The following is a 23,745-nucleotide window of genomic DNA, read 5'->3' on the forward strand; positions in this document are numbered from 1 at the left end:
CTTCAGTATCAATAATTTCTGCCAATGTTCTGAAGAACTGTCATTTAAGAACAGTTTTGGTAAGGAGGAAAATAACAAAGCTGAATGGCAAGGTGTTATTTCACTCTTCATGGGGACTCTTTCTACTCCCCTGATCAGCACTGTCAGTGCCATCTTCTCTGGTAGAAGCTGCAAGACATCTATTTGTTTCTGTTTTCAGGGGAACTACAAACCACCACCAGCAGCCCTAATCCTCATGTCTGGCTGATGATGGCACCCCCTGGTTACCTTCTCCAACATCAATCTCTCTTGATTCTGCTCTTTTTACAGATAATGTCCACTGCTGCTTTAGGCTATTGTCTCTGGGGTTTGCTTCATGTGCCATGTTACAAAAGTACAGTTACATCTTCTGAACTGATGATCACACTCAGAGTCTTCATCATCATGATCTGAATTCCCGGGTAACTCAACCACCATTCAAGACTTCACAAGGCCCACTGAGCTTCTTCTGCGCTAAAATAATGGCAGATGCTACATCAGTGATATCTCCCGTCTATGGATTTCTTTTCCAGTGTTCTCCCATAAATATGAGACACTTCATCTGTTGTTATGACAAGGAAATTCTTTGACTGAAAAGTTTGCAAATTCCAAAGTTGTATTTGTTTTATAAACAAAGGTGCTGTTTTCCTTATGCCAGCCTCTTTCTGGTTTTGCTTGTCCAGCAGCCTGTTCTGAAAGGCATGAGGCAGCTGTTGGCCTGGAATCAAAACTTGCAGTGCAGGGAGGGTTATGTAAAAGTTCTTTGTGTTAGAGATGTACATGGCAGCAAATGCTGAAATCAGAGCACAGATTCTTTGAGGGGAGATTGCTATTAGCGGTGATGTCTGAGCTTTTCACTCTTTATTTATTCAATTTTTGTAAAGAACAGACAGTAGGGTAGAAGATATCGCTGTTGTTTTTTTCTATTATCAGAAATGCTCTTTCTTGTTGTAGCATTGCCAGCTCATAATGTCGTGCTGCTTTGCACCTCCTGTCACCCAATGGATGGCAGGGTTGCAAGAGGTTGTCCAGCTCTTTCCCCTGCTCCAATGCAAGATCTCTGCTCCTCTGTTTCCTCCGATCGCTCTTAAAATTTGCTGTGAATTTCCGATACTGTAACAACTGAACTTGGATATATAGTTCTGATTTCATAATAGCAAGACATTGTTGACTAATATTCTGTTTATATTCCACTGCAGATGCAGCTCCCTTTCTGCGGAAGAGCTACTTAAGTGGCCATTCTCATGCTGTGTGTTTATAACTGATTTATTCCTAAGTCAAATATTTTCTATTCATAATGGGTTTCATTTAGATTTTAAGCTGTTTCTCTAGGTCGTTGTGAATTCTGGTCCTGTCATCTCACACATGCTCATTCCCTCGAGTTTCTTCTCATCTGTAAGCGTAATAAGCATAGGCTGTAACCCACCATCCTGAGCATTACAGCATTAATAACCACATTAACTAACACATCCCATATGAAGTCCCGTTTATAAACTTTTCCAGTTTGACAGTGAGCCACTGACAGCTTCTCTATGGAAATGTTCACCCAAACCAGTAATTGCAAAGGGAGCACACTTCCTTTTATGAAAACGTCATTTGAGATGGTGTCAAAAAGCTTTGCTGAAGTCTGAAATATGTGGCATCTGATTTTATACCCACAAGATCCAAATCTCTGCTCTAAAAGGAAATGGGACCGAGTTGACGTGATTACTTGACATCCTCGTTGGTCGTTCCTTGCCTCTTTTTGTCTTGACTTGTTTCACAGTCTTACCAGAAGCAGACATGCCTTCATTCCCTGCCTCTTGTTTTTTAAGCCTAGAAGAACTTCCTTGAGCTGCACTGAGCTGAAAAAAGGCTCAAGTTTACAAAAACTGCCCTAAAGGCTTGCAAACTGGAAGACAAAAGTTACTCCAAACGTGTCATAGTTCTGGTAATATATCATTCCTTTCAGTATCATAGTTTCACATCAGATTCTTGATTGAAGGAGTCAGGGAGAGAGCCTAGCATAGATTCTGAATGTTTGGGATCACTGAAGTTATGTAAATATCTGGGGACCAGCATGTGGATTCAGCAGAATGTTTCAGCTCGTGGTCTGTGCTATACAGTGTCTGCAACCACAAAGAAGAATCCAAGTAGATGGTTTAAGCTAATCCGGATACTCAAATGCTTCTAAATCAAATTGAGCTCTGTCGATCTTCTGCATGGGTGTGAAGTGAGACAGACCAGGTACAGGGGAAACCTGGATGGTAACCTGCATGTAGAACAGTGAATGAAAGCAGTGCTGCTGGAACGGGCAGCCTGTGGGTAGGACAGGAAAGGCAGCAGCAACTCACAGTCAGGAGATGCTGAAAGCATGAAGAGAGTGGCAGTTACCCTCTCTGAGGGGAAAGGACGGCTTCCAAGCTACCCAGGAGATGTTCTTTTTCTGCTGCTTGCTTTGTTGTACATACACAACAGCAGTGTATTGTCATTTACTTGTGGTTCCTTCCAGTAAGAAAACCTCCCTGCATGAAGCTGTCATGTGGTTTCAGAAGCCCTCTGGCAAAAGACACGCTGTGTGCAGCTGAGGGCACATTAGCTATATTGCATATACAGCATCAGGCTGCACCGAGGAGAGAATGTCAAGACTCAGTTGAAAAGACTTAGGAGAAAGCAGGGGGCTTTAGGACAAGTGTGACTTTCTGAGTGGTGCTGCATTAATGAAAAATCCTGCTTGGACAGGAGAAGATAAAAGCAGATTTTGTGTTCAGCAGCTGTGAATTCAAGTGTAAATATGAACTGGTGGGAATAACTCATTTTCAGGTGGTTGTTGTTACAAACTCGCATCTCTAAATGAAAGATATGAATGTTGTTTCTAAAGGATTGGTTTCTCACAGTAGCCGTGGCTTCATTTCGTAGCATGCGGAGCACTGCTTTGCTGCTGCTTTGGCTTTCACCCTTTCATCAGTCACCTTCCAGCCTGCTTCCCCTAAGTCATATTTAATTGAATGCCTTTTTGATTACACAGAATTGGTTGATACAGTGTTCTAATGAAAATGCTAGACAAATGCTCCTTCTTGGAACTGACATCAGGAATGTTATACAAGACATTCTTAAATATGCTGGCAGCTGCCCTGAATGTAATGAAATCATGGAAATTAGAAGTATTGCTCTCTGTGTGGCCAGCTCAGGACTGTTTTCAGTGCATTATCCCACTTTACTGTGAATTTCAGAAGGAATTTGTTCTCTTGGATATTTCTTGAGACGCTCTTCACCAGCCTTATGATTCCCCCAATCAGAACAATTATCCTGTTGTTCCGAGGTACTGTTCCTTTGTTTGGATTGCATATAATTTCTCGTGCCTCCTTCCCTTTGCACCACATTCAGTCTTTCCACTTGCACCAAGGAGTTTACAGTCCTGAGAAGACTGGTAACTTTTCTGGTCAAAATGCATCCGTAGGCTGAAATCCTTTTCCCACTGCAGCTAACAGTAAAATTCCAAACTTAAGGGGTTTGAATTTCACATGCAGTTTTTAGTTATCTCTCGTGTGATGTTTTTAGCATAGAGGAGTGGTTGTAATACAGTAGCATGCTGTGGATTTGGTGTTTTGCTGGCAGCTTGTCCTGCATGGCAGCTAATGAAAGGTGAGGCCTTCTGCAGAGCTGAAGGAAGACAGATTATTTTCATTCCTTCAAATATAGAGAATTTAGAAAGGAAGGACCATCTCTTTACTCTCTGTGGCAATGTGTCCTATATGTAAATTAAAGCACCATCCTGGCTCCCACATTACCTTCTTCTGTATATTTTTTCTCCTATTTCTTACATCTAATTTTGTGTATTTTCATCTGATATTCAATTTAACTTTCCACAGGCAAATCTCATTTTATTTACCTGATTTTTAGCTCTCATTTATTCCATAATTTCTTTGCTGTAGACTTCAAAAAGCTCCTAAACTGACTGCAGTTGTGTTGGTTTGAATTAAAAATATTCTGTTCCTGACAACAGTTGTTAGCAGTACTAAGAGTCAATCAAACAAAACCAGCCCAGGTTCATACACTGAAACCTAATGCTTTCCTATTGGGATTAGCAAATTGTGGCTCAGGATGAAGAGCACTGAAGGGGGACAGTGGTTGCCCTCCCTCTTGGGAATAGTGGCACTTAAACCATTTGCTGGCTTCTTCCTTCCCTGCTCAGCATGCTGATATCTCTTGGCTTCCATTCCAGCTTCTGCCAGCACGCTCTGCAATGTGTGCAAAACACTGCTGTGTTTTCAGAATGCAGAGTGGCAGGCACTGGGCTGAAGGATGTCTGGAACTGGAGTCTCTAACTCCACTTAGAGACTGGAGTCAGAGTCACTGTGATGCTCCGGCAGGAAACCAGCATTTCTGAGACAATGAATGAAATTCTGAAAGAGGGAATGAAGATGGAATGGGGTGCGTCCATCACTTGTATCTTGTTCTGATGCCCAGCATTAACAGGCAACCTCATAATCAAGTGTTGGTCTTGGCACAGAGAAAAGCTCAATGATTTTCATAGGCATACTGCAGTAACAGGGAAAGCTGTTAGAAGCAAACATCTCTGTTGTGTGTAGTGCGATGTCAACACTTGCATCAAAGGGCTTGCTGGCACGAAAAGCCTTCAGTTGGGGTGGTAGGTCAGGAGCTTTTGTAATAAATTACCATAAAGTCATGTAGATCAATCTCTTTAATTTTTAGAGGAAGTACATCAACAGTATGAAATCAGCTCTGTTATGGTTTCAAACAAGAAGTATGATCCACTTTCTGTAAATATCACCTGTGTGCTTGTACATAAAAGTTTAAATGTTTGCAGACATATCGCTCTTTGCCTTTAAGATCAGAGACAAATTACTACTTTTACTTTACATTCTCTTGATGAGGATAATGACAAACATCTGTCACTTTGCTGCTTAGCCAGCTAAGAATCTTACTGCAATCTGTAATTTAAACAGAGAGAAAGAAAGAAAAGGTTAAAGAAAAACACAGCAGCAGCAGAAATAAGAATACATGGACAAACTGTGCTGGGTATACACAGCAAGGTACTCCAAGTCAGGTTCAGGGTAATTGTGGCTCAGCAAGGAGAGGCCTCTTTGGTGCCATTTGCTTATCCAGCTCCAATGGGCTTTTGCTAACAGATTGGCTACCAATTCCAACTGATCGAGGAGTCTGTAAAGGACTGGTGACGTGCAAATTTTAGCCCAGTGCTATGTTGTCAAAGGAATTGTGCTGGTAGTCATGTCTGGCTGGTATATTACTAGTTTTTATTAGTACTTTATTAATTTTTGCAAGTAATTACTGTTGTCCCATGCTGTCCATAGAACAGGTTTAGATTTTAGTTTATGCTAGCATGGCTAAAGTGCTTGTTGCCTTAGTTTTCAGGGAGAAGTAATATGTGTCAGAGTTTGTGGAAAGGACATTGCCCTTTTACTTCACAGGTTGAAATTCCATTCTTTTGGTGTCTTTTAGCCTCAGAAAACAGTTTGATTATTGTCAAAGTGTTACTGTTCTTTTAAGTTTTCCTGGGTTTGTACAGGCTAGACCAAAGCAAAGCTTTTAGCTTCCAGTTAAAGTTCCTCATATTCTTTTTAATTGGGTCACCTATTTACATACAAAGACTTTTTGGTTTCTGAGGCTTTTTTTCTGTCTGGTGGTAAAGAGATCTCTAATATATAAACCAGCTTATGTTATGAGCATTGGAACCAATGGTGTTTTTGCTGTTATCCTTCATAAATCCTTAGCTTCGATAGGTGCTATTCACATCTAACAAGTCTGAGGCTGAAATGCAGAATTTGTCACAATTGAGTCAGCTCTGGGTAGCAGGGAAGTTTTTTCCCCATAGGAGGGTAAAATTCAATATCCAGACGTACAGCACTGCTTTACTGCGTGAGTCAGACTGGCTGGGTGTGGATGGTAAAAGATTTGACATTGAATATCGCAGGCGGTGATCTGAAATAGTTTCTTGGGGTTTCATTTACCTTCGCACATCTTCATCCAAAGACCTCCAGACATCCTTTGTATGAGTTGTGTTACTGGTTTACTACAGTGTCAGTCCATTTCTTTTCCCCAATATATTTCCAGTTTACTGTAATTGGAAATATTTGATTTTTCCTTTCTTCTTCCATGCAGACTGAAAATGATGAGAATGGCCAAGCAGACAATTTTTCAATGGACCCCCAATTGGAGAGACAGGTGGAGACGATTCGAAATCTGGTGGACTCCTACATGTCTATTATCAACAAATGTATCCGAGATTTGATACCGAAAACAATCATGCACCTTATGATCAATAATGTAAGTACCAAACATGGTTTTAAACTGTTTTAATGCCTGTCAAATCTCTTTGCACGTGTACAAACATACCTCTTGAACAGCGCAGCAACAGCAGTACAAAATGAGGAGAAGAACACGATCCCATACATGTCATGCTCCAAAACAAAATGCTCCATTCTTCTTTAGTAGCACAAAGTCCTGCAGCCTTCTGAAAGTCTGGCACGGTGCTCTGAGTGCTAATTCCAGCATGCTGAAGGTTGAATTCATGTCTTAATCAGAATATGTTATTATTTAAAGGTAAATCAAGGGTCTTTTTTTTTTTTTCCCTTCCCTGTTACTGATATGGCAGGAAAAAGGGGATCGGGAGCTCCATCTCCATCTAGGCAGTCTGCAAAAGGAGTGGAGGAGTGCCTCCTTGATTTTCAGTCTGTAGTCCTTTGTCACAGTTTCTTAAAGCAGTTCTTATATTATTTGTGTTTCTTTATATTTTTGGAATACCATTTTCAAAGAGTAAATCTGGAAGCCTTCTACACTGCTGTTTAGATAAGCAGATGTGGTTGTTTGATTTATTGCGTGTGTCTTTCTTAGATCTGAAGATTATTTGGTTAAAGAAATGGCTTTGAGATATCATTGTTATTCCACTGTGCTAGAATCTCAGCCTTTCCTTTTTGGCAGAGTACTGAATGGACCTTGTTGAACTGAGCTGGCTATTAGAGCCATTGCTGCCATAAGAATTAATGTGGAGCACACGGTTCCTGCTAGTTATGGGCAGTATCTTTGCCAATCAATTGTTACAAATACGAGTGTGTTGTAACACAGATCTGGTAAGAAAGGATTGTTTACTTTAGACTTGAAGTCACCTCTGTTTTTATGCTGATTAATTTCATTAGCCCTGTAGAATTTGTGTTTCACCTAAGAGGTAAGTGGCTGGACAGGAAATTTCGTTGGCCGTTCCAGAGACATGCAATATGAGTAGAATTTTTGGAGGAGGGTAAGAGATACTCTGTCAAATGCTTGTAAGTTTATGGAAGTCAGACTCCAAATTATGTTCCAGTCATGGCTGAGTTTTTGCAGAAGAGCACAGGAACAATGGAGCTGCCTTTTTTTTTCCTCCACCTGAAATCAGACGTGGTCTGGAATTTATAAGGTGAGCATATTCCCTCTGCTCTTTCCAGGTCATAGCTAGCAACTTGCTTCTTCCTCTTTGCACAACTTCAGCGCCTTTTAAAAGCCCTTTTTTTTCAGCTCTCATTTCATGAACTGCAGAGTTGTTGAGCAGCTCCTTTTGGAAGTTTACATTAAATTTTCTGCCACTCACCTCCTCATATGGAATAGTTTAAGGGTCTCTGAAGTGCCTGCTTTGCTCAGAAGGTTCTGTACTTGCAATCTCATCAACTGCTAGAGTGGTAGAAGACTGCCATGTTGGCTGACAGTGGCGCATAGAAACAGTGTACTTACCACATCATTCACCTTTCAGTTGACCTCATAGCCCATGGATGTGTTTGGACTTGTGAGTGATCTGACAACTGTGCCTCAATCCTAGAATTTAAATTCATGGCAAAGAGTCAAAACTTTTTAAAAGACTGTAAAGAACGAGACTGAAAACTTTAATGCACTTTTTTTTCTTTGCAGCATAGGCAGTAAATACCATATTAAATATAATAAATAGGATTTTTTCAAAAACTAGAGCTATTAAAAAGGGAAATAAATGCTTGAATTAAGATTGCTAAAGCATGTCAAAAAGTTGTTCAAAGACCTGGAAAGTAGTAGAGCTGTGAGGGAAGGTGGGTCCCATTAAGTAGTGCATGTGTTCTTTGGAGTCTTTAGCAGTGCAACCTACTCGCTAGGAGTTAAGTGAAAATATCTTCCCTTCCTGTAGCTGATCATAGTCTGCACTTTCTGTTGCCTTTAAAAGTCTGGAAACAGATTGATCCCAAGGAATTTGTTTCCATGACAATTGTTACCTCCCAAGTCCTCCTAGAACTTCCTTTCCATTTTGTGGGCCTGTAAATGAGTGCTTTTAATTCAGAGGAAGTATCAAATTCAAACTCAGCATACAGAAAATAATTAGACGCTGTCCCTAAGCATGTTTTGAGGCCTAAACCTAGACTGTTGTATTCCAAATGCATCCTTTATTCTTCCCTTAGGGGTGGATTACCTTAGAAGAAAATACATTTACCACATGGAATTGCATTGAGTTACCATTAGAAATTCAAACATGCACAAACAAAACACACATTTCAGAGTTCTCAGCATCAGTTCTTGATGCCTTGGTATCGCAGATTATTCAAGAGGGGTGGTCTTGGAGCAGGTACTGTATGCTCCATAACCAGCATAATTCACCTCAGCTGAGTAGAAAAACTCAGAAGTACTTGCTACTACCTACCTGAAGGAGTTAATTGTCTGAGGCTTTTCTGCTGCTTATAGTCTGCCCACTGATAGATCAGAGTTCTTTGCAAACCTTACCCCATTCTCATTCTGTAGGGACAGGGCAAGCTTTGCAGTATGGGTGTTCTGAATGCTGGCTGTGATTCACGCTTGACTGCAGGCCTGAAGTCTGTAAGGAAAAACATTTTAAAACACTGTGGTGAATGTTTCTGTTTTCTAAAAAGGTGAAGGCTCGTAAGTGTCACTTTGTCTTCCTTTCCCAAGCCAGAGAAAGTGACTATTTAGGAAGACCTTCCTCTATCAAGTAAGGGAAGGAGACTGACTCAAGAACCATTCTTAATACGATAGTCTTCCTTTACAGAAGAGTGCAGGGAGCTTCTTGAGTCTGTGCGGGTGGCAGGCAGGGATCTCATGATAAACATCACAGGATTGTTTTACTTTTTTCCAAAGAGATACTTGTGGTTTAGAAAAGCTTTTACAATCAGCTCTGGCCTTAATCTAATTTTAGGACTTCTTTTTTTTTTTTTTTTTTTTTTTAAGTGTTGCCATTAAAACGCTCATTTCATCAAGTAGAATGTGATGCTGTTTAACTGTGATATCTGTTTTTAATGTGGAGTCTTTGGCAATCATGAGGAAAGTAGTGCACTCTGGCTCTTGATCAGTACCATCTACTGAAAAATAGCATGAGACTCATGGAAAATTTTTGCAGGCTTTGCTAAGACTTTGAGCATCCCCTGTCATACATGAATGGGAAATGACAGCCAAGCTCAGTCAATATGGGTTTGTTTCCCCATAAGATCTGTCCTGACCTGCTCACTGTCTTGCACGATTTGCACAGCTCGACTGCCCTTGCTGGCCTTGTCTGAATGCAAACACTGCCATAGACTCATCAGGATTTACATCGTTGTAGCTGACTAGCATAGACCCACGTGCAAATTGGGCTCAGGTTTATGTAATCAGAATCTTGGGAGTATATTATTCGAAGTAGGATCTCCAGCACAAAAAATATCTTTAGAGAGCATGAAACCAAATGACAAATAGATCAGAACAGCAACACAGGGCTCTACTACAAGGATTTAGTAGGCCAGCAGTTGGTCTGTTTATCAGTCTTATTTAATCAGAACACCTCTGGCTTTTTATCTTTCCTAATGTGGCCCAGGTTTCCATAACCAGGGCAGGCATAGCAGGAAATCAGTATATTGAATCAGATTACTTGGAGTCTTCTTCCTTCAGCTTGAACGTGTGTGGATGGGATATTTAGAATCTGGCAAAGTTGCTGGAGATGAAAGGCATCATTTATAGCAAGGTACTCCATTGCTAAGATAATAATAATTGACAGAGATGCTGTAAAGCCTTAAAGTTCCCATTCTCAAGGGAATTTAGTATCTGGTGTTTTTGCTAATGGCTGCCATTTACCTCTGGGTAAGCCATTTAGAATTACAGCAAAATACCAGCTAACTTCTGGGAGCCCTGGAAATTAATTGTAAACACAAGTTTCACCTTAGAGACAAAGACCAGCGTTAACTCCAGCCATGTCTGATGTCTAAAAGACAGAAAAAGTCTGCAGTCCACTGTGGAGGGGCTGCACAAAACTGTCTTATTCTCAGATGTGAATAGTGATTTCAGAATGTAACTTTGTCATTGCTTTAAACCCATCTATGTGTAGACAGCTGCTAAAATGTCCAGTCCATCCCTTTCCAGCTGCTCTGCCCAGCTGTATGCCAGCCTTTCCTTGGATCTCAGTTCCCCCCCAGGCTGCTGCACCATCAGATCATTCTGAGTTCAGCATTTTCGAGTCCCTCATTGGATCTAACAAAAAGCTGCACAACCAAGAATTGATGTAAACTAAGCAGCAGGAAAAACAGATTCCATTGAGATAAGCCTGTCTCCTGGTTCTGTGGATCACCCGCTATCCTTGTTCAAAGCTCCATTTTCAGTTTTTATTGTTGTTTATTTGTGCATTTGTTTTGTTCATGAAATAGGTGAAAGAATTTATCAATGCTGAGCTCCTGGCTCACCTGTATTCTTCTGAGGACCAAAATACTCTAATGGAGGAATCGGCTGAACAGGCACAGAGGCGAGATGAAATGCTCCGCATGTACCAAGCTCTAAAGGAAGCCCTAGCGATCATTGGCGATATTAGCACTAGCACTGTGTCAACCCCTGCTCCACCTCCTGTAGACGATTCTTGGCTTCAGCAGGCCCGCAGGTAAGGTTCTTCATTTGCATTGCAATGAGATTTAGGACAGACAAACAATATGTATAGAAATACCAGACAAGATGTGTCTGTTAGAATACCTTCATTGGATTTACAGCTTGTCTGATGCTTCAGATAGCAGCCACTTCTGCCACCAAATAGTTTTGATTCCTTCACTGCAGAAATCCCACCTGTCTCTGCAAAGTAACCCCAACTGTGTATCCACAAGGCTTTTTCTTGTGATCTTTTATTAAACTTCAGACCTTCAGGCTTCATGTCCTAGCAAATCCTTTTCATGCTCTTTGACTGTATCTCTGCTTTTTTTATCTCAGAGCATGTTGTCTATGGGAATGGTACATGTTAGATATAAATATAGGTCTGGAACTAGCAGCAAAGGGGATACAAAGTTTTCACCTCTTTATTTTTATTTTTATTTTTATTTTTATTTTTAATAAATGAAATATTCGCACTATATCAAACATCTTCAATCTCTGGTATTTCACTAGATCACCTCCTCCAAGTCCCTCAACTCAGAGGAGGCCAACACTGAATAATCCCCCCACAAGACCTTTATCTGGCCGAGGACCTGCTCCTGCAATCCCATCTCCAGGCCCTCAGTCAGGGGCTCCCCCAGTCCCGTTCCGCCCAGGACCATTGCCACCATTTCCAAGTGGTGGTGAAGCCCATGGAGGACCTCCGCAAGTTCCTTCTCGGCCTACGCGGGCTCCTCCCAGCGTCCCAAGGTAAGATGTCTCGGCTTCCTGCTGGTGGGCATGGTTCTCTTCCCGTAGCATAACAGACAGATGCTGTGCGACACAAGAAAGTCGAGCACTATTATTGAGTGACTCCTGTAAGAAAGCACAGCCATGTATTCCTTGCAGAGAGTCAAAGGTGTTCTGAGGGACTGATTACTAGCACAAATAAGACTTTTTGGATAGTTAGATACTTTTATTCATAGCAAAAACCATTTTCCTGTCAGTCAGTTTGAAGAAACCAGATTACAGTACATTAAAACCCCCTGTTCTGGTTACGTGGTATTGTGAATACAGGAGTTGTTCTCAGAGACAAGTCCTCTAGACCTCCACCAGAACATGGGCAGTGGTGCAACAAATGGCTCTCTTTCAGCATTTTGAGTGCTCACCAAGGAAAGAGCAGATCTTTAGGGAAAGAACCAGAGCAAGGCCTTGTGGAATTGGTGGAACAAACTGATGGGAGTCTGATTTTTATTCCACAAGGCAAATAATTTACAGCCAGTTGAAAACAGTTTGCAGCTGTCTAACAGCACAGGTCACACAGCACAATGTTTAGTTAAGGAACAGGATTTTAATGATCACATTGTTTCCTTTCCTTCTAACAAATTTGCATTTATCAGTGCTTTTAAAAGTAGCTTTTCATGTTTTATAATTTGGTGTGGCATTAACCACTTTTTTAATATAAGTTATATGAAAAACATGTCCTTAGTATTTATTTTCACTATGACATAATGCACCTAATCACTCCTATATGAAAAGCTCTAACTCCTAGAGCTTCAGTAACTTCCCACATTACGAGAGGCATGAGCACATTAGGCAATGCTGGAACAAAGGGCTTTCTCCAATTTTAATAAATTAACTGTTATATTAGGCTTAGTCACAGTTTGGAGAAAAGCAAACAAAAAAATCGAGTTAAACAGAAACAAAAAGAAAATGTGTACATTCTCAATCCTAGAAATAGTAATGAAAAATAAAACTGTAATCTGCTTTTGGAGAAAAAATACTAAATACTTTCTTTTGAATAAGTGAGATTGGTTGTAGCTGTCAGCGACTCAAATGTGAGGCCCAGTTTTTCTAACATCATCATTTATATATTATACAACACAGAGATGCATATCACGCTGTTTGAGGGCAATTGCTAGTTCTGAAGTTGAGCACTTATATGTCATTATGATCATTATAATATGAAAAATAAATCAGTTAGAGAGGGTATATCAAATGAATGAAGCATTCTTATCTATTTTCTATGAAAAAGGAGTTGCACTGCCTAATTGTGAAAGTCATTCTTTCATCTTAGCGGATACTCCATAGCTTGCAGTAGGGAGAAACACCCTTTCTGGGTACTAAACTTCACACTGGAAAGAAAGAACCCCAGGTGGGGTTCCCCACTGGGAGAGCTCGAAGGGGTGTTCCCACTGTGCCACAGATGATGTAGACAGGAGGTCCGGCGTTTCATCAGTTGTCCTACTGGAAAGAACCATAGCTCTTCGGTGTCTCTCACCTTGCATTGTGTCCGTTGTCCTGCCTGGCTGTGATTCTGCATGAGCATTGCTTTCCTGAGGTGGCTTGCCAAGAGCATGTCTGATGGTCATCTCTTTATGCTGAAGTGATAGGTGGAATGGAGGCCAGAAAGGAATTTCCAAGCTCACAAAGACACTCGGGTAAGCAGCCTGCAAACAACTCAATTCACGACAGCCACTGGTGGCAGGCAAAGCAGGGCCTGATAAAGGAGGTCAGTGCTTTTAAAATGCTGTAGCTGGATGCATAATTGAATGTACGAGTGCCTGACATTTTTGTGGAAAAAAATATCTGCAATACACATCTTCTGGACTGGATCCTAGTGCTCTTTTTTGAGGGCTGAAAGCCTCAGACATAAAAATCTCAGATACAAAGGAATGCAGGAAGGGTTTGCTGTTGTGCTGAAACTTCAGGTTTCTCCTGCTGACTAAACTCCAGGGGAGGAAATCCCAGGGAAGGGGCTGCAGGGGAAATCACCTGAGGGCGACAGTGTGGCAGGCTCCTGCACCTATTAAAAGTTCTTTTGAGCCCTGGAATTTCTGCTATGCTTGGTCTGGTTTCAATAACAGCCTTTGCAGGATCATAGGAAATTGACTCAGAAAATGGTTCTGAGATATTAAAAGGAAGAGTCCTTGAGGAAACTTCAGCTTTCTTTGTGATTTGTTTCTGAGCCGAGGCTCTGTGCTCTGATTGTGCTGCCACTGTTTGCTGCAGTGATTCCTTCAAGTGTTGGGATCTGTCACATCCAGGGAATAGGTCAGCTCCATGAACAGAAAGGCATATATTTAATCTTCATCCACCTTTCTATGGGAGCTTTTTGGTTGCAGTCCTATCACTGTCATATTGAGCTGAAAATCCTGACACGCAAAGAAATATAAGCATTCTATTTTCTCATGTTCCACCTTAAGATAAATAGGTCATTTCCAGGGATAAGATTCAGACCATCCTTGTTCCAATGAGAGGCTGAACACACATTTAGTTTGGAGAATTTGCTACTTTCCAGCGAGATATTGCCCATGCCTTTAAAGAAATAATAATACAACCAAGTCCCCTCCCCCCACCTTCCCCTCCAGCTTTTCTTAGCATTTATTCAAAGGAATTGTACAGAAACTGTGAGCTTTCTGCATTTTCTCACTATTCTTTGCATACTGCATAGGGAAAGGAAAGCAGTTAGGGGAGCAGGAAATAATTTTCTTCCTTGCTTCGCTCTGATTCTAAAGCTGTTTTGGGTTATGTGCTCTGAATATTTCTGTAAGGAAACAAACTATTTGCATGATACATGCCTCTTTTAATTAATCCCACTTGAGGTGGGTGGATCTCTCCCAGCAAAGCCTGTGAGTAAAGGCCCCTAGCTTTGTTAAGGGCTTGATGCCAAAGCATATACGATTTGTGAAATATTCCCTGCTGCCAGAATTTAGATTATTCCCTCTCTCTCTTAAAAGGCTGCAGTCGTATTTTGAAAGAAACTGCAGCTGTGCACTCACTTGGGTAAGACTGCTCGAAGCAGGCACTGGAGCCTCTGTAGTTACCACGATATGTGTTTGCCTGCCTGTTTGGGAAGCCTGATCTTGATCAATTTAGTTCTACTGTGGGATGCTTTGATTTATGACTTTTAAATGTCCTAAATGGGAATCTCAGCTTTGCCACAGGGAGAACAATTGAATTGGAAATGTTTTTCTCCTGGCAGCAGAGCCCCTGGTGTCAGTGAGGGTGGGATGGTGCTCCCCTTTCCTCTCCATCTCCTGCTCGGCAGCGCCCCTATGGCTTCATGAAAGCTTTCCCAACAAAGAACCGAAGATTAAGACTCACTTTGCCATTCAAAACCTGCTTGATGTGGACCTGCTTCAATGGAGGTCTTGAAGGGCTTCAGTGTCCATTCAAACAGACAGGACCATGCATACTTTTAAGCTCCTTGTCGTGCTCAGGGCTGCTGGTGCACGGCCCCTGGGGTTGGGGATAATCTTTACATGTGAGGCAAGCAGAGCAGAGAGAGAATTCATACCACACCATTCAGCAGTTGTCTGGTAATCTCCCGGCCACATCTTTTAGCTGTCTTCATACAATTGACTTCAATCCGCAGTCAACCAGCACAGAAGATGCTATTGTACATCTGTGTTTTATTGTTTCACTAATTGTATGACCTGTTGTGTTTGTAGCTAATCTGCATTGTTAGCCATCATTATGTACTTCTGCCAACCCACCATTTAAAAAAGTGCTTATACTTGATAGTAATTACAGTCAGAGAATTCCAGACAAAGCCAGAGGCACTGCAGAAAGTATCAGTGCCTGACATTTCCTGGTTTGTAGGCTCTGAACTCAGCTCTTTGCCAAACATCAACCATTAAGTCGGTTTCCTGGGACAGATTTTATGAATTTATGATCTTTCAAAACATTTAACATTAACACTGAACACTGCGCATTGAACAATAAGAGGATCCACTGCAAAAATTGCATTTGAATCCTCTTATTAAAGTCTCTCATAATGCATAGGCTAATAAGGCCAGAAGGGTTATCCTACATTAGCCTGGGCATCTTCTTCTTGCAGCTCTAAAAGCCTACTGCTATTTTTTTAATGGAATATAAATAATAATCAAATAGCCGTTGCTTCAAACTCTTATGGCAGGGTGAATAGGTGCTAATTTAAAAGTAATTGCATGCTGAGTTGGATGATCTTAGTCTGAATACCCACATGGAAGAGTACAGCTTTGTCCTACAGTAGAATTCATTTGTCCTCTCTGATTGTACCTTCAGTGAAGATGGTTCACAAGACATAACTGGTAATTGGGAATGTTTCTTGCACAGAAAGGGACAAAACTGTTATCTGAAGGGATTTCAAAATTCTGCTGAATTTGAAGGGCAAGTGGAAGTCAAAGCATAACTACTTCAGTTCTGCATTTTATGTCTGTGGTCAGAAGAATATTACAGCTACATGGGTGATGCAAAGCCAGAGCCCATCGCAGGAGGGAACATTGCTCTTCTGTAGTCAGTATGTTTCCAACTCTGCCTGTCCAAAGAGCCCCAAATCACAAGACTTATGAGAATGTCAGTTATTCTTTCTGGGATTTCTGCCCTATGGGAAGACTTCCCTGTGCAATTTGTTACCGGTCTCATTTACAGTCCTTGTTGAAAGGCACACCCAGGAATACGCTCCTTTTGCTGTTGGTTGCTTTCAGCTGCAGATTATATTTCCCCTTATCTATTTGAAAGCAGCTAGCTCTGCTTCCCCCCACCCCTCCTCCACTGACTCCTTTATCACTATTTTGTTTTCCCCTTTTTCTGCACATCCCTTGCTGTCCCTTTCTTGACCATCCTGTTCTACTTCTTCTTTCACCTTCTCCCTTCACTTGGTTTCCTGCCTAGAACGTTTGTCTTCAATCCCCACATATTCCCTCCTTTCCTTCTCACTGTCTTCCGTTGGTTTCTTTCCAACTTATCTCTTCCCTGGCACCTTAGTAAATCTGTCTCCTGCTCCTTGTATTTCTGTCTTCTTTTAAAGCTTTTCATCCAGTTTTCAAACCATAAAATGCAATACCTGGCAATCTTTTCTAAGAGCAGCTCGATGTTAGTGGCTGTGACAACCTCTAGAAACTCTAGCTACGCTGCTTACAGTAGCCGTACTGCGTGGCAAAAAGTGATTGAGGAGTATGGTCACCTCACAGCTTCAGTCTTAACAGAATCAATGAAAGAAGTACTGTTTTGAATGAGGATAAACATTGGATGAGTTGGCCAGAAAGTAGGTCGCAGAAGCTTTTAAAAACATGTGACATATCACAATATAACAACTCCTGTGGTTTCATTATAATTCTTCAATGCTGTTCTTGTGAGAAATCTGGAGCAGTATTGGACAGAAGGGATTCTTCAGCAGCCTGTACTGAACGCCGTCAGAAACAGGAGTGTCCCTGAGTTTGCTCCAGGAGCTGCAGCGACGATGGCTAAGAGGATGGCTGACTCCTAGACTAGCAAAAGCATTTTGCTCACCACCTTCCTCCATGTGCTCCTCCTCCAGATGACTGTCCTGAAGACCAGCTAAAACGAAGTTCATGGGATGGCAGACACTGCAGCCTTGGTACTATATCTGCTGCCACTGAATCTCACTTCCATCGTCATCTCTCATCAGCCAAAGGCCCTCCACTTTGCATGCTGGAATTTTATTATGTGCTGTGTCTGGCAGTGCACCAGGGCAGTTGAACAAATGTTTGAAGAGTTGCTTGTTAGGTTTGATCTGTTTTTTGTAACTAACTGGGATAGTTTTGATGGTCTTTAGTAGCTCCTGAGCTACTTGCTCCAGAAAACTTTTTCAACAAAAACTGTTTTTAAAATCAGGTGAATAAGGAGAGATCCATTTTGTTTGGGACTGTTGTGAGTTACTTTTACAATTCAGCTATAAGAGGATCAGGCTGAAACGACTCTTCATTACAGAATCACAGAATCACAGAATTGTAGGGGTTGGAAGGGACCTCTAGAGATCATCGAGTCCAACCCCCCTGCCAAAGCAGGCTCCCTACACCACGTCACACAGGTGGGCGTCCAGGCGGGTCTTAAATATCTCCAGAGAAGGAGACTCCACCACCTCCCTGGGCAGCCTGTTCCAGTGCTCTTAGCATAGACCAGTCCTGCGTGATGGAGAAGGGCAATAAAAAATTATGCAGGAGAGACGTAGACAGAGAAATAAGTAATGTAAAGAGAGCTTTAAGAAGTCATTCTGGGATAAAGCTGATCTTGTGAGTGCCGTCCCCAACCAAATACAGCTGAAGTCAGCTTTGAGATTGTCAGCAGATGAACTGCATGAATGAGTAATTTATTCAGTTAGGTGTTTTCAGTAGAAGTTTTTGGTTTGTTTGCTTTTTGTTTTTGCCTCCTTAGCCTTTTCTCTATCAATATGCTATTAATAGAAGGAAGTGGATTTTATTTTTAGCATCTCTCAACTTGAAAAAGAAAAGTAGAATCAAACAATAGCAAATGCTGCGTGCCAGAAATACAGACAGGAATCCAAAGATGTGCTTTGGTCTCAGTTATTCAGTCTCATAAAAGAGTAATTTAACAACATGAAGGTTATATGGGATTAAAGCAAGGGTGTTGAACAGGAAATTTTTGCCGTATTTGAAAGAGTGGATTGAATAGTAGTACATTCCTAGCCTTCCTTATGCTGCAAGAAAAAATGTATGATGTACTTTTAAAAAGAAAGCAATGATGATTTGAACTTCCTGAACCTGCAGGTATTTTGAAAAAGCTCTCCTTGAAGCTCTCCTGTGCCCACAAGCTGCACTGGATCATTAGTGAAAAACAGGGCACTCGACAGCTGCATTAACAAGATTGATATGGATAACATTAGTTGTTGTCATCATGGACAAGGAGAGGTGCTAGTCCAGCTGGAGGTAATAGCTGGGATGCTTGTCCTCTTTCTTGCCCTAAGGTAAGTAAAGGGGAGACAGACAAACGGGGAAAGGAAGGAGAAGTGTGAGTAGGAAGAATGAACAGAGTGAGCAGAAGTAGCTATGGCCTTCAAAGACATCCTATATGATGTACACTGACATGGGACCATGCAGCTGAATGCAGACCAGTACACAAGATTTAAGCTACTACATAAAGATCAGATGTTCCTCCTCCAGATTTTATGACCCTTCTGTTGTCTTCATCTGCTGCAAACGGACAAAGGAAGAGCTGCATTCGGAATGTATCACTCAGAACTCCTAAATCTCTCTTCTTCCACGTGGATTTTTGATCCTATTCACCATCCTGACCTTGGATTTACAACAGGCTGGGACAGACCTCCTCTAATGTTTAGCAAGCTTGCTTACTTGATGTGTTTCCTGCTGACAGGCAAATAGGAACACGCTGTTTAGAATAATAGTCTTTTTTGGTTGCTCTGTTGAATTATTATTATTATTTTTGCTTATTCAAGCTCTTTTTTTCCATATGACACGTTTATTCCCTAAAATGACTAATTCCAAAATGCAGCATGCTCTTAAATATACAAACCAGTTTGTGTCTGTGATAGATGTCAATTTGTGATGGTCAGATAGAAAATGCAGTTTGATTTGCAAAGAAGTTAATTTAGAGGAGCATCATCTTTTGACTTCTTTGCCTCTGAAAGGAATACCTGATTACTTAAAACCACACGCTTTGGAACCAGAGTGATCTCAATGGTTTGGAATGGTGTTAGCATTTGCATTAATGGAGATTTGGATTGCTACTTTGCGGTGCGTAGTGGAAGGACACATCCTTCCATTTGCTCGTTTTTTTTCCTTCACTGAAGAGAAATAGGCATCAGAGAAAAACACTTGCTCTAACTACTTGAACTTGCTCACACTAAACACAAAAAGTCCACTGGCAGAGTGTTGTATGGGTCGTCTGAAATAGTGAGTTTCAGCTATGCAAGTATTGGCAGTAGGGTCACAGCATGCTCTCTGTGTTTGTGGAGCCTGATACATACATGTTCCATTGGAGGGCGGCTTCAGAACTAGTAGTCACCTCTAATAGCATGCTGTGCATCTCAGTTCTTCCTTTGCTGACTTGCCCTCCAACAGGAATCCTCTGGGCATGCTTACTAGCAATGCTTCATGTTTGATACTGAAAATAACAGTTTTCAGTAGAGAAACAAATGAGAACTTTCAGTCTCTTGGACCCTTATGTTGAGGTAAGGAACCATCACACACAGGCGTTCCCCTATTACTTTCTCCTTTTGTCACCACTGAGGGCTGTTTCTCATTTCTGCCATAACATCTCTTACTGATTTCTGTCCGTGGCTCCTGCTGAACCACTCTTACTGTCATCCTTTCTCTGCTTTTCCTGTTTTCTTGTGACCTGGCACTAGTATTAAGTTGTTTTCCTCTTCATGATTTTTCCGCTTCTACTCAAGGTCTTACTGAAACAGAGAAAGTCATATAGAAGTCAGACGAGTCAAGGCACTATTACTCTCCCAAAGACAGGCCTAGGAAACGGGCTGCCTGTATCTCTGAATAATCACACCGATGAGAATTGATGTTTATTTCTCACCTGAAATAAGCCACTTCTCTGTTCTGGAATGACTCACATCCAGATTTTTATTGTCACCTCAATTAGAATCTGCCTGCAGTCAGACCTAGAGCCACTTAGAGATTTTTTAAAGACTGTTTTCTTGTTAGATTCTGCAAAAACAATAAGTGTCACATAACAGGGTATCTGAGGGGCCTGCGTTACAGGGAAACCGGGACTGTGGAGAAGGCAGAGAATAATGGACTTTTGTTTACAGCTTCAGATCTATAGGAATGTATCATAAAATACAGCTATGTGCATGCCTTCCGCAAGTGTTCTCTGGTGGTCACAAGCAAACAAGAATGTAAAACGTAAGTGGAAACGAAAGCCTTTTATTTAGAAGCATGCGAGCTGTGCTATGAGAAGAGAAGCCATCTTCTGAGAGCGGGGCCTCCCATGGTAATTACAGCTCTGCTTTACTGAAAGCATATTTTGTGGACTCTGTGTGGGGAGTGATAGTGCTCTGCAGAAGGCAAATGCTTGAAGAGCTCCCATATGTTTCTGATCGCATTTTAAGTCTAGACTTGCTTTATTTAGTTTTGTTTGCTCTGTATTTGCCTCGCTGAAGCTTTTGGGGACTTCTCTTAAAACTAAAAAAAAACCAAACAACCAGGGTGTGCTGCTTAGGTTAGAAATAAATAGAAAACTTTTCCTTTTAAAACAGTTTTTGCGCGGGGGTAAGAGTTACCCTCTGTTCAAAACCCCACTGAGCTGTTCAAAGGAGGAGTCTCTGCAGCAACATCAGGGAGTTATTAAATACATACTTAGTCCACAATTTTCATTGGTAAATTCTTTATGTCTGCTTCATGTGCGCTAGTTAGAAGAACTGATTCTTTCTGCAGACTCGTTTACTCAACCCTGGGGACCTGTGATCCCCTGCCCCTTTAGCACTAACTTTTACAAACACTGCTTCCCGTTTTGGTGTTTTCCCCCCCTAAAAATAAAGGGGGGGGGGAAGGCAGGCAACTGAACAGAGTGGTAAAGGAGCCAGGCAGTGAGGCTTAGCCCCATAACTACAACACACAGTGAAAATGCTTGAGACGATACGCAAACAGGAATTAGTGCAGAAGTGCCATTTTTATAAGACAGAACTTTCTATGAATCCAGAACAGCCCTTTGCAGCCTGGGAGCGAGCAGCTCAGTGCTGCTGAAGGAATCACTCTGATAACACAGAGAAAATGCGCTCTGTGCTGTCTCACTGTGTCTCATCTTTTGGCTCCAGACTAAACATTTAATTGGGCTTAGTCACATATTTCCTCGCTGCCATGGCAGCCAGTGCAGCCGGACCTGTGGGGGGCTTGCTGTGCTGCGCCTGCCCAGCTGCACATCCATGGACAGGCTGCAGCTCCCTCTGCTGCTCTGCTTGCCGGCCTCTGCATGGCTGACATTTGAAGAGGCAGGTAGTACACATTTATTTAAGCTTTGCTCAACTCCAGGCTCAGATAGCAGTTGTGCCAAAGCCAGGCCAGCCTTTCTCAGGTCTGTGCTTCGGGAGGTGCCCACTCTGTTATCCTGGGGTGGCAGTTTGCGTGCCAGGCCCTGCACCGCTCCATCACAGCCAGCCGTGATGGAGAGAGAGGCAGAGCCGTAGGGGCAGGCTTCTTCAGCCCCTGGGGCTGACTTTTCTTGTGAGACAGACAGTTTTTGGGTTTGTCTGTTCCCTCAGTTTTTGCCTGGAGTTCCAGCTCATGCCATCATGACTGTGTGCTGGTTGCTAATGAAGGCTGGGTCTCTTCCCAAGCTGCAGCTCTGTGCTGGGCCATGCCTGGGGCAGTGGACCGTGGCCCATCTTGTTGCATGACAGGCACGCAGACCCATAGGCTGCTCAGCAGACTGTGAATGGTGCTTTTTCAGGTCTCGCAAGCCTTGCCTCTTCCCAAAGGCTGCCCATGCAGGTGGTGGAGTCACTGCTCCTGGAGGTGTTCAGGAGTCATGGAGATGTGGCACTGAGGATATGGGCAGTGGGCATGGTGCGGGTGGGCTGACGGTTGGACCAGGAGATCTGAGTGGTCTTTTCCATCCTTAAGATTCCACAATTTCATTCTATGGAATATCTGCCACTCCTCTGGAGCGTGCTTCTGACTTACAGAGGGCACATCCTGCTCCACCAGCCACGCTGGGATCGAGGAAGCAGAAGGAAGCTCAGAGTAGCGCCGTTATGGGATGGAGAAGAGGAATGGGGGCTGAGGAGGTCTGTGCCTCACTGCATCCCTGTATGTTTTTGAACAGTTTTGGATTGGGCTTGAAGGAAAATAAAACATAATTGCCCAGGTGCAGCGGCAGCGCTGGGTCAAGGAGAAAAGAAGGCTCAGACCTGATTTTGATTCAGGTTTGGTTTGGGTGATTAAATGCAGGATAACCTCCCCCTGTGCCCTCCAGTTTCTGATCCAGCTGGGCTAAATAGCAATTTGACCAAATTACATTATTTGAACTCATTGTGCTGCATTCAACCTCATATTAAAATGCATGCTTTGGCCTGTAACTTTTGAATTTGATATGAAGACAGCTGTATGCATTTTCCCTTGTTTGTAAATTGTATACATATGATATGATGTTTTCAGTAAGCGCTAAACAATGCAATGTGAGGCATTTCAACAAAGGAATAATTTAATGCAACCCAGCAGAAAGGCAGAGCCTTAGAAGTGGTTCTTTATGAAACTACAAGTTTTGGAAATGGGTCCAGAAGACCTACACTGGAGCAACACAAGAAACAATAGTTAACACAGCAGCATTTTTTCTGTAAGAAAAATACACCATGAAGAAATTACATTTTGCCTATTTTGTTTAAGCTTGCTGATTTAGTTGAGCACTTGGGTTGGCATATTTTCTGTTTGCTGCATGTTAGGAATTAAAATTCTCCTTTCTTCACCAAAAGACAATATTGTCATGCAAGATACACTTTAAGCCAAGCAAGATTTTTTTGGGTCAAGTGTAAATTTGTCTCATGTATTCTGTTCCAGTTCAAAGAAAATTAACACATTGTTGTATTCTTTTCATCTTCTATTTAGTTTTAACAGAATGAGACAGATTTTCTTTGCATGTTCTTCAAAGACAGGCAGTTCCTATGTTGACAGGTAGAGGACAGAGTAGGAGAGGGCTCTGTGGTTTGCCAGGGTCACTGACAGAGTCTGCCAAAGCTGGATTAGAACTGAAGAGCCCTTGGCTCTCCCTTGTTCAGATCACAAGCTCAGATTTATGCTCTCATGGTGATCTTTGTCAATTTAAGGAACAGATAAATCATTTGTACTTCCCATCAAAGAAAGTAGGGGGCAAAAACAGTGATGGAATGGAATATTTTGGAGCAGCAGATTGCTGCTGGAGAGAGCTGAATACTAGCTAAGGGAACAAAGTGGCCAGGAGATACAGAACAAGGCAGCACGAGGCAGGGGTGTCTGAACCAGTGCTTGAGCTAAAGGCCAAACAGGTACGTACCTCTCAGATCCTGTGCAGCTCTGCATGGCAGAGGGGTGTTTTAGCCCAGAAGGAACGGAATATTTACAAAAGCACTCCTCCTAACCAAGCTGATTTATTTCAGTGCCATGCTGATGTGGACCATGTACCCTAAATGTAAGCAGAAATGTAAGAGGCAGT

At 42.0% G+C, this 23,745-nt stretch overlaps 1 protein-coding gene across 1 annotated transcript in view; it reads left to right on the forward strand.

Moving 5' to 3' along the window:
- The window catches only part of DNM3 (dynamin 3), a 156,696-nt gene that overhangs the window by 128,563 nt on the left and 4,388 nt on the right, over positions 1-23,745 (forward strand). The window contains 3 exon segments of the mRNA XM_015869656.2: positions 6,142-6,306; positions 10,656-10,882; positions 11,377-11,613. Of these exon segments, the coding sequence (XP_015725142.2) occupies positions 6,142-6,306; positions 10,656-10,882; positions 11,377-11,613 (629 nt within the window).

Source organism: Coturnix japonica, chromosome 8 (genome assembly GCF_001577835.2).
Source record: "Coturnix japonica isolate 7356 chromosome 8, Coturnix japonica 2.1, whole genome shotgun sequence".
In the NCBI taxonomy this organism is placed as follows: Eukaryota; Metazoa; Chordata; class Aves; order Galliformes; family Phasianidae; genus Coturnix; species Coturnix japonica.